The sequence below is a fragment of the Sciurus vulgaris genome (genome assembly GCF_902686455.1).
Source record: "Sciurus vulgaris genome assembly, chromosome: 6".
NCBI classification, from domain to species: domain Eukaryota; kingdom Metazoa; phylum Chordata; class Mammalia; order Rodentia; family Sciuridae; genus Sciurus; species Sciurus vulgaris.
In genome coordinates, this window is record NC_136466.1 from 78,953,056 (window position 1) to 78,964,616 (window position 11,561).

Consider the following 11,561-nt stretch of genomic DNA (forward strand, 5'->3'; position numbering starts at 1 on the left):
TTGGAAAAATAAGAGATCCAGAGTAGCCAAGGCAATCTTTAGTAAGAAGTGTAAAGCAGGAGGCATCACAATACCAGACCTCCAACTATACTACAGAGCCATAGTAACAAAAATGGCATGGTATTGGCACAAAAATAAACATGTACACCAATGGTACAAAATAGAAGTCACAGAGACAAACCCACATAAATACAATTCTTTCATACTAGACAAAGGTGTCAAAAATATACATTGGAAAAAAAGACTTCAACAAATGGTGCTGGGAAAACTGGAAATCCATATATAACAAAATGAAATGAAACCTCTATTTCTCACCCTGCACAAAAATAACTTAAAGTGGATCAAAGACTTAGGCATTAGAACAGAGACCCCAGGCCTAATACAAGAAAAGGTAGGCCCAAATCTTTATCATGGCCGCTTAGGATCTGACTTCCTTAACAAGACTCCTAAAGTGCAAGAAATAAAATTAGGAATCAATAAATGGGATGGATTCAAACTAAAACACTTCTTCACAGCAAAGAAAACAATCAGTAACGTGAAGAGAGAGCCTACGGACTGTGAGAAAATCTTTACCACACACACATCAGATAGAATACTAATCTCCAGGATATATAAAGAACTCAAAAAACTCAACAACAAAAAAACCAAATAACCCAGTCAACAAATGGGCAAAGGAACTGAACAGGCACTTCACAGAAGAAGAAATACAATCGATCAACAAACATATGAGGGCTGCACCGGTGGGAGCGGGGCGCGGGGCTCGGAGTGCGTCCGGCGGGCGGACGGGCGGCGGCGGTCTTGCAGTGGCGGCGGCGGCGGAGGGCACAGGCGTGGTCCGTTGGGTGCTCATCTGCTGAACGACGAGCGACCTTTCAACCTCTCTATCCTGCCGGTCGAAGGGGGCCCGCTCAGCCGGCGTCACCATGACCAAGGCCGGGAGCAAGGGCGGGAACCTTCGCGACAAGCTGGACGGCAACGAGCTGGACCTGAGCCTCAGCGACCTGAATGAGGTCCCGGTGAAGGAGCTGGCTGCACTGCCAAAGGCCACCATACTGGATCTATCCTGCAATAAACTGAGTAGTCTACCGTCGGATTTCTGTGGCCTCACACACCTGGTGAAGCTGGACCTCAGTAAGAACAAGCTGCAGCATCTGCCAGCTGACTTTGGCCGTCTGGTCAACCTCCAGCACCTGGATCTCCTCAACAACAGGCTGGTCACGCTGCCTGTCAGCTTTGCTCAGCTCAAGAACCTAAAGTGGCTGGACCTGAAGGACAACCCCTTGGACCCTGTCCTGGCCAAAGTGGCTGGTGATTGCTTGGATGAGAAGCAGTGGAAGCAGTGTGCAAACAAGGTGCTACAGCACATGAAGGCAGTGCAGGCGGATCAGGAGCGAGAGAGGCAAGGGCAGCTGGAAGTGGAACGACAGGCAGAGAAGAAGCGGGAGGCCAAACAGCGAGCTAAGGAAGCTCAGGAGCGGGAATTGCGGAAGCGAGAAAAGGCAGAAGAGAAGGAGCGTCGGCGGAAGGAGTATGATGCTCTCAAAGCTTCCAAGCGGGAGCAGGAGAACAAGCCCAAGAAGGAAGCACATCAGGCCCCCAAATCTAAGTCTGGCTCCCGTCCCCGCAAGCCACCACCCCGGAAACACACTCGGTCCTGGGCTGTGCTGAAGCTGCTGCTTCCACTGCTGCTGCTGTGTGTGGCTGGTGGGCTGGTTGCGTGTCGGGTGACAGCACTGCAGCAGCAACCCCTCTGTACCAGTGTGAACACCATCTACGACAATGCTGTGCAGGGTCTGCGCCGCCACGAGATCCTCCAGTGGATCCTGCAGACCGACTCCCAGCAGTGAGCTTGTCCTCCGCACCTGCTGCCTCCCGGCCTTGGAGCTCGGATTCCTGTGGAATTGGCTTCTGCTGGACACAACCTTTTTAGCGTCAGACCTACCTGCCATCATCAAATGGCTGCCAGTTGGTACTTGAGACCTCCCCTTTGTAGGACTTCTTGTTGTTCCTTAGTCAGGGTTCCCTGGTGGAATGAGAAGAAATGGGAGCTGGGGAGGGATAGTTACCTGCATGCCTAAAGGAGTAGGCTTGGGGGTGGGGAGAGAGAAAACAGCCTTTTCTAGTTATACTAAGCTGTGTAAAGGCAAGGCTTGTTTCTACTAAATGGTCAGCTGTCACTACATTTATACTTTTGTATGTCACAAACCCTTTCTTTCATTCCTCCCTGGGTAGCCCAGGCAGATCAGGAGGCAGTGTGTTACTGGGGATTAGGGACCACCACATTCAGCAAATCCATTCGAAATTGGGAAGGAGATTACCTGTTTCCTAAAGGACCTATGAGACATTCAAGCATTTTAGTGACCATGTAAAATTTCTGGCTGCGAAAGGAACTTCACAACCATCAGCCTAACGTAACACTTGTAGGCAGAGAAAATGAGGCCTTCCATAACTCACCCACAGTCTCCTAGATAGTCTAAGGCAGAACCAGACTCCCACTCTGGTATTCTCTCCTTGACATCATTTGGCCTCCTTTGTAATGTTCAGAGAACAACTCACCAGAATTATGTCTCAGCCAAAGTATAGAAACTTTCACAGTAGACAGATTCATGACTCACAGAGATCTCATGCCATCAGGGTCTTGGGCAGCTCCTGTGGAGTCCTGCCCCAACTTAAATGACTTCCAAAAATGGCGGCAGGCCCAGCTCCTCGCCTCAGGTTCAGAGCATTAACTCCCTGTTTGCCAGGATGTGAGAAGGTGGATCTCTGCAAAGCTGCATTGTCTGTGACAGCTCCATTAGCACTAGGTGTGACTAAATACCTCAGAGGCAACCTGAACACTCAGCTTCATAGACACTTAGGTTCAGAATTGTTTGATTCTAGACCTATGACAGAAGGGAAGGAATGAATGGAAACTAGGAAATGAAGGGAAACAAGTAGCAACATGGAGCTGAAAAGTGGTGCATAAAACTAAAGACTAGCACAAACAAGGGCAGCACTGTCCATTTTCTTGGCTGCTAGATTAAGCATTTTCTTGCCTCTTCCTCATCTTTTTACAAACAGTTGGATGAAGGGATCAGAAAAGACCGTGTCTCAGTGCTCATTCACTGAAAACTCCCAATTGCTCTTTGCCTCTCTCCATAGGGAGCAAAAATCTGTCACAGTTTAGAGACAGAGGGCAGGGTCCAGCTCTTTCGCCCTAGTGGCCCATCTGGGTAGTTCTCCCACTCATGACTGTCCTGATACCAGAAGAAAGGACTTTGCTCTCTCCTCCCCAAGGATAGCTGTACCACGCAGGTCCACACCTTACTCAGAATCACTCCACATTCCTTAGTCTTCCTCCAAGCTCCAGAGCCATTGGTATAAATGCTTTATTGAAACTAAACACGTAATACATAACAATGAGATTATGAAAATACAGAAATCAGCCTAGTCCATAGTTTCTTTGGCTGGTTGAGGCAGCTCAGTGGCTGAGCCAACCTGCAGGCAAGAGTTCACTCCGACTTCGAGATTTGATGCTGATTCTTTTGGATTTCTACAATTATTAAATCCATGTCTGAGTGGTCAAAAAAAAAAAAATATGAAAAAAATGTTCATCATCTCTTGCAATTAGAGAAATGCAAATCAAAACCACTCTAAGATTTCATTTCACTCCAGTTCAGAATACCAGTTATCAGGAATACAAGCAATAAGTGTTGGTGAGGATGGTGGGAAAAAGGTACATTCACACATTGCTGGGGGTCTACAAATTGGTGCAACCACTCTGAAAAGCCGTGTGGAGAATCCTCAGAAAACTTGGGCTAGAACCACCATTTGACCCAGCTATCCCACTCCTAGGTTTATACCCAAAGGACTTTAAATCAGCATACTACAGTGATGCAGCCACATCAATGTTTATAGCAGCTCAATTCACAATAGCTAAGTTATGGAACTAACTTTGGTGCCCTTCAACAGATGAATGAATAAAGAAAATGTGGTATATATACACAATGGAATATTACTCAGTCTTAAAAAAGAATGAAATTATGGCATTTCAGGTAAATGGATGGAACTAGAGACTATCATGCTAAGTGAAATAAGTCAATCCCAAAAAAACAAAGGCTGAATGTTTTCTCTGCTAGGCAGATGCTGATTCATAGTGGAGGGTGGGTAGGAAAGAATGAAGGAAATTTGGATTATGCAGAGGGGAGAGAAGGGTAGGATAGTGGGGATGGGAAGGACGGTAGAGTGAGACAGACATTATTACCCAATATACATGTATGATTACACTACCGGTGTGACTCAGCACTGTGTACAGCCAGAGGAATGAGAATTTATGCTCCATTTGTTTACGATGTTTCAAAATGCATTCTGCTGTCATGTATAACCAATTAGAACAAATTAAAAAAAAATAGCATCTAAGGGCTGTTGCAGTTATGAGGATGTAACGAGATAGTACATGTAAAGATACTTAGAAGAGTGCTTGGCATAAGCAAACACTTAGCAATTATTAGTTCATGTAGTTGCTATAATAAAAGCAGTACTGAAGACTAGATTTATTTGAAACTCGAAGAAGCAGGATGCCAGCTACATGGCTGTGTGTGTGTGTGTGTGTATGTGTGTACACATACTTATCAGCCATGCCCAAATCACATCCTTACTGTTCCTTCACACAACCATGTACTTCATGTATCATTGGTCTAGTTTGACCTGGTCAAACTGAAGAGAAAGACCTGGACCCTGCGTTCTCCTCTTCTGGTGGATTCGTTTCCATGGTCGATGGCAGCCATCTTTGTCATGCACTAAAGCTGATGCTGATGGCAGAGCAGGGAGAGACAAAGAACCTCAGTTTTTGATGATGATGTTCTTCAGCTTCTGACGTCTTAGAATCTTTCTTTTGGATTTCTAGTAATAAAAGATGAAACATTTGGTCATTGTTTAAGTCACAAGGGTTTTTATTTTGTAACTTGCAACCAAATGCATCTTAATGGATAAAACTGAACCCTCTAGGTTGATTTTCATCTCTACTATTTATTCTGTCTTGGAAAGTCTGAAGATAATGAAACTTATCTTTCCTTTAGTCACTGAGGGTTCTTCAGTCAGAGGAAAGAGAACGAATGCAAACCCATATGACCACAAAAAGTGTTACTCTGATTCACATACATAAAATTCCTCACTTCAGATGATCTCCAGGTATAGCTTGATGGAGGCTCTGGCTCCATTTTTCTGTTTTTCAGCTCTTTCTTGTCAACTTCATCGTCAATCTGACCTTATAACAGAACTAAGTGGCAGGCGCTGGGGTTGTTGCTCAGTGGTAGAGGGCTTGCCTAATACATGTGAGGCGCTGGGTTTGATCCTTAGCACCACATAAAAAAATAATAAAGTTTTTAAAAATTCCAGAAAAAGAAAACACACACACACAAACACTAAGTGGCAGACTCTTTTGCCCTTCCAGAAGCTATTTCCCAGTTTCTGCCACCTCCATCATAGGTGGAGGCCTGCTTTTGTTAAGAGTGTGTCTTAGTTTGTTGCTATAAGAAAATATCATTAACTGGGTCAAATACAATTATTTCTCATGGTTCTGGAGACTTGGAAGTTCAAGATCAGATGCTGGAAGGTTCAGTGTTTAGTGAGGGACAGCTTCCTGGTTCATAGATGGCATCTTCTTACTGTATCCTCAATGGTGAAAAAAGACAAGGGAGCTCTCTAGAGCCTCATTTATAAAGTTATTAACCATGTTTCTGAGGACTCCAACATTATGTTCTAATCATTTCCTGTTGTGGTTTGGATGTGAGGCGTCCCCCAAAATTTCATGTGTGAGAAGATGCAAGAAGGTTCAGAGGAGAAGTGATTGGGTTGTAAGACTCTTAACCCAGTCAGTGATTTAATCCCCGGGTAAGAATTAACTGAGGGTAACTGAAGTGGTAGGGTGTGGCAGAGGAGGTGGGAATTAGGGCGTGGCTTTGGGTATATATTTGTATCTGACAAGTGGAGTCTCTTTCTCTGATTTCTGATCGTGCTGTGAGCTGCTTCCCTCTGCCACACTCTCCTGCCATGATGTTCCATCTCAACTTGAGCCCTGAAGAATGGAGCTGGCTATCTATGGATTGAAATCTCTGAATCCGTGAGCCCTCTAGTAAACTTCTCCTCGCCGTACAATTGTGCTAGTTGGGTCCTTTTAGTCACAGCAGCAAAAAAGCTGACTAAAACAACTCAGAAGTCTGAAGTCCAAAGTCTCCTCTAAATATCATCTAAATCCTATTTGGGTGAAACTCAAAGTACAACCCATTCTAAGGTGAACTACTCTCCAGCAGTGAATGTGTGAAAACAAACATGTATTTCCAAAATGTATGACGTGCATAGGATCAACACTACTATTCCAAAGGGCAAAATAGGAATGACAGGTCTTAAGCAAGTTTGAAACTCAATAGGACAATTTCCACTAAACCTTAAGACTTGAAAATAATCCTTTTTGGCCCAGTGCCCTGCCTTCCAGTTCCACTGTGGTATCTCTCTTGCCTTCCGAGCCCATTGAGGTATTTGGTCCTACCCTATAGCTTTTCTGGGCAGTGGTTGAGAACCCATGGCTTCAAAAAGCTGTACCCCAAAGGCTGTTCTGAGCACCAACCAGGCTGCCCCTGGAACTGTACCTGGGGAAGCCAAGGAATGAGGTACTGGTGTATGGGAAGCAGAGTCTATCATGTCCAGTAGCATGAGTAGCACTCACCAAAGTTCTGCAGGTCCAGGCAGGCTCACATTGTGCTGTTCCCTTGTCATGGACGATGGCTCCTGACTTCTCTTGAGACAGTTGACTAATCTCCTTACCAGTGGTCATTTACTCAACCATTGGTATACTTTCCTGAATAGGCCTTCTCATTCTTTTCAATATGGTGAGACTGAGAGCATTTCAAATCCTCTAATTCTGCTTCCCTTTTGATTAGCAATTCCATTGAAGTCATTTCTTCTCTCATTTTACTATAAGTGGTCAAAACAAGCCAAGTTATACCTCCAACACTTTGCTTAGAAATTTTCTCAGCCAAATATCCAGTTTCATAGATCATAGATTCAATATTCCATGAAACATTAGAACAAGACAAAGTTTAGTCATAAACTTTTCTAGTGTACAACAAGGATCACTCTTTCTCCAATTTCTAATACTGTGTTTCTCATGACCTAATTACCTCCCAAAAGTCCCATCTCCAAAGACCATCACCTGTGTGTTAGGATTTCAATATATAAATTTGGAGGGCAAACAAATATTCAATCCATAGCAGCATGCAACAGAAGTACCCTGGTCTCAGGGAAGGTGGACTCTGCGCCTGGTTTACAGATAGGCATGTGGATAAGCACATGGCTTTGGAAGTATCTGAATGACACCGTTGTACTGCAGATGGGGTAAGGCTGTGAGAAGAAGCAGTACCTTGTAACTTGTGTCCCTTCTACCTATTGGTACTGAATATGAATGTGTGAGGATGGAGCTGGTACAACAAAAATGTGAAGCAGATGATGGAGACATTGCCTCAAAACCATGGAACCAATGCCAGAAAACTCTCATCTCTGAACTTCTTGCTGTTTTATAATAACGGACCACCAATGTCAATGTTCCGATTACTTTTAGCCAAAAGCATTCTTAGTTAATACTATCAGCAGCAGCCAGTGTTACATGCTTTCTCTTTTACACCCAAAGGGAGAGAAGCTCTGACTAACTACAACCACTGAATAAAGGTCCCAAGCCACACAGATGGACCTATCCATTTAGTAATGACTGTGGCACTAGGGATGATCTAATCCTAACTGCCTTAATTTAAACCTGGATCAGTCTCTCCCAAAGCAAAAGGGAAAGCTATGACAGTGTCTTATCAGCTTGCTCTGTTATAACAAAGTACAATAGACTAGATGGCATAAACAACCAACGTTTATTTCTCAAGCTCTAGAGGTCAAAGATCAGCTTGCCAGCATAGTTGGGTTCTGGAGAGGCCTGCTTCCAGGTTGCCAACTACTTTCTTCTTGTTGTATCTTTACACAGAATAAAGAGGTCAAGAGTACTCTCTGGGTGCCTTTAAAGGCATTGATCCCATTCCTGACAGCTCCACCCTCATGACCTAATTACCTTCCATAAGAAGTTCCCACTTCCCTTATAGCACCACTTTGGAGGTTAGAATTCAATATGTGAATTTTGAGGAGACACAAATATTCAGTTTGTTACAAATAGCTTGGGGAAAAATAACCACAATGTCTGCCACACTCCTCAAGTTACACAGGCAAATATTAATAAGTTTGTGGTACACAAAGAGGTGTACTGTTCAGAGGTCTCTTCAAAAAAGTTCTGTGTCATGCAGTATACAGCTGGCAGCCTCCAGTTGTAACATCGCTGGGAGTACCATGGCATTGATGCCAAGGCAGAGGCGTTAGAGCAAGACCATTTCTGCTTACTGTAAGACACTTCTATTGGATGCTTGTTCTCCATTGGCCTACCTGAGACTCTTTCAGAAAAACAAACTCTGAACTAATCTCTGAGGCTTTCCTAACCAATCTTTTATTCCCCTCTCCTTTCACAGGTTGAACCTGCATATTGGTCTCATGGTCCTGCCTGGTACCCTTATGCACACTCACTCCTGTTCCCTCTCCCCTTTATTCTTCATAGGCATTTCCCCTAATAAATTTCATAGCATCTGCTTCTTAGAGTTCCAAACAGACTTCAGCATCTACTGCGTGGTTTGATGGTGCACAGGGTTGAACTAGTAATTGCCCCAAGAGTGAGTGCCTTCTTCAATTTTGTACCCTGGGGGAATTACTTGCCTCTCTACTCCCAGTCCTAGGACAGTAAATATTTTAGCCTTTGTGGGCTGTGTCACAACTGGGTTCCAATAAAACTTTATAAAAACAGGCAACATCCCAAAAGGGTTTTGAGTTATAGTTCTCTGACCTATTTATTTATTTACACCAGGGATTGAACCCAGAAATGCTGAAACACTGAGCCATATCCCTAGCCCTTTTTATATATATTTTTTGAGACAGGGTCTCACTGAGTTGCTGAGGCTGACTTTGAACTTGTGATCCTCTTGCTTCAGTCTCCCAAACTGCTGGGATTAAAGATGCATACCACCACAACCAGCTCTGCTCCCTTTTAGAAAAGACTGAATGAAGGTAAAGAGAATAGAGCCAAATAAATAGTTCACTTAAGACATAATGAAAAGCTGATTATGGTAGAGAAAACAAATGGAGAGGAAGGTTTTTAATTTCTTCATACTATAAAGTTGATACACTTAACTGTTAAAAATTGAAATTTGTAGGAAACTACAAGGAAGAAAACAAATTAGCCATAAGTCTTCAATTTACAGAAAATCGTGGCTATCTTTTCCTTTGTGTAGATTCCTTTTTGTAATTTTTTATGTACATATTGCCAAATTCTCCATAGCGATGCTATTTTTAGTCAATATTATTAGCATGTCCCCAAGCCGTTAAACATCTTTAAATAATTGTTTGATGGCTATACAATGTTCTATGTAGCTATTATGTAATTTATTTAGTTATTTCCTAATTGATATATTTAAGATCTATTCCAATATTCTGACATAACTTCAAGATCAACCTGCTAAGACCTGTTTTCATTTTTTTAAAAACATATTTCTGAAAGATTTCATGTTCTCCAATATTTGGGAAAAGTTAGTTCATGGTCTTTTCAGAAAATTATAAAGCCCATTAGTATATCAAAAGCCCTGAGAATCCTGTAGTACAGAGTAAAAACCTTTTTTTAACTATGTCCCAAATGCACTTGCTCATTAAGCTCTGCCTTCTCCCTCTATTTTGACTGAGGCCCTGCCCTATCCAGGAACCTCTTTGGAATGGCTGCTACAGGGTTTTTCTTTTTCAAAAGGAAACCTGGAGGTAAAGCAGTGTCAGCTGAAAGAAGTTCCAATAGAAATACAAGTGACTCAGTGTCTTCAATGGGCATGGATACAATACACTTTACTTGTTTTTATTATTTCTAAAGAATCTTTTTACTGAAATTAGGGAAGGAACCAAAAAGATGTCAAATAAAGATTATAGATGGACACTGAACTGAGCAAAAAACTAATTTACTTATCTTGCTACAATGGCAGCCTCAAAGAAAATGAAAGAGTTAGAACTTGTGGGCTTAAGAGTTATAGATGTCTAGTTAGAAAGAAATGATAAATGATGAGAATAGGTAGGATAATTTCAGAATGTAACATAACAGATGAATGTTATTTATGTTTTATTATATATCAAGAGTATTACAGTGTTAAAATTTCATCTTGAAATATAAATCTAAAGACATATTAATCTGTACCTGTATTCATGAAATAGTGAAATCCTCAAATGAAATTGGCACTCCGTGCATTTGTCAATTCAGTGATACTCTTGTCATTTTATTTAAACAGAAAAAGAGAGAATGAACATTTTCTATTTTCTAAGGAGTTCTGCTACTTAATCCCCCATGAACTTATATCAGCAAAAATTAGCTGAATACTCTTTTGTTGGGCATAGAGATTTCAGCAGCTCTGGGAAATAAAATTACTATTTTATAGCCAATGAAATAAATTAAACTCTTTGCAGCTGATTTTATATCGGTACCCTTCAATGCCAATATAAGGGGAAAACTCATATTTAAATAACTTCCAGCCTTTCATGTTAGGAAGATGAAGGAGGTTTTATAAAGAATCTAAATTAAATATCAGCCTTGTAAATGGGACCAAAAAGCTCATACACATCTTTGTTTTTAAAGCTGGTCACCTTTCTCACAAAAAGATTCAAAAAGGAAAACAAGTGAAATTTAGAAATAACCAAACTTTAAACTTATGTGGATATTGTATTTGTCTTGGATTATTAGACAAGAAATGATGAACAGGAAAACTATGTGCATGTTTTACAAATAATGTGCATTTGTATTCACATACATGCATAAATGTATCAGCTTGGTTGATACTTCAGCAAAAGATTTTTCCTGACACACTTTCCTATTTCTATGTCACAGCAGTAAACTCTTTGTCATTATCTCAACTTGGTCTGGAATACTCAGTAAAAGTTAGATCCACTGAAATATATATTCCTTCTGTCATCCATATTACCTAACCTCTTTCGAGACCAAAATTCTAAGCTCATTCACATTTTTATAAGTTAAGTTGGACCAGACCACAGCATATTTATATTTATGACTCCAATTTGGTGATCTTTTTCTAAATCATGTTTATCAAATATTTCTTTTCTACACAAACTATGTTCAGTTGGAACAGGCTAGCAATTCTCAAAGGTCACCAAGTCTATGGCAGGGAGTCCTGAATTTATTACAGATATGGGAACTATGAATTTTCTAAAAAAGATTTTTTTAAGAAAAAAAGTGCCTAGATTGAAAAACTTATCATGGCCCCTTTTGTTCTGCCTCTTCCATTGCTCTTTTTTTACCCAAATGCCATCTGTCAATATTTGGGTATGGAGTATTTGTCTCTTATCTCTCCATTTCCCCTGACAAAAGCACATGTTATTATACTTCTAATCAAAAGTGAGATGTTTCTTTCACTATCATATACTCATCTTCTCTGAGGCTGGGACTACAATCTCCTTGA

At 41.5% G+C, this 11,561-nt stretch overlaps 1 protein-coding gene across 1 annotated transcript; it reads left to right on the forward strand.

Annotated features, from left to right (window-relative positions):
• The first annotated feature begins 736 nt into the window (after positions 1–736).
• Positions 737–2,716, forward strand: LOC306664106 (leucine-rich repeat-containing protein 59-like). The gene has a single exon (XM_079144817.1). It carries the CDS (start codon positions 924–926, stop codon positions 1,845–1,847), a length of 924 nt encoding a protein of 307 aa, XP_079000943.1. The 5' UTR covers positions 737–923; the 3' UTR covers positions 1,848–2,716.
• Positions 2,717–11,561: the final 8,845 nt, after the last annotated feature.

Excerpts from the sequence above, each read along its gene's own strand:
- LOC306664106 (XM_079144817.1), top strand. The coding sequence starts at position 924 with ATGACCAAGGCCGGGAGCAAGGGCGGGAACCTTCGCGACAAGCTGGAC.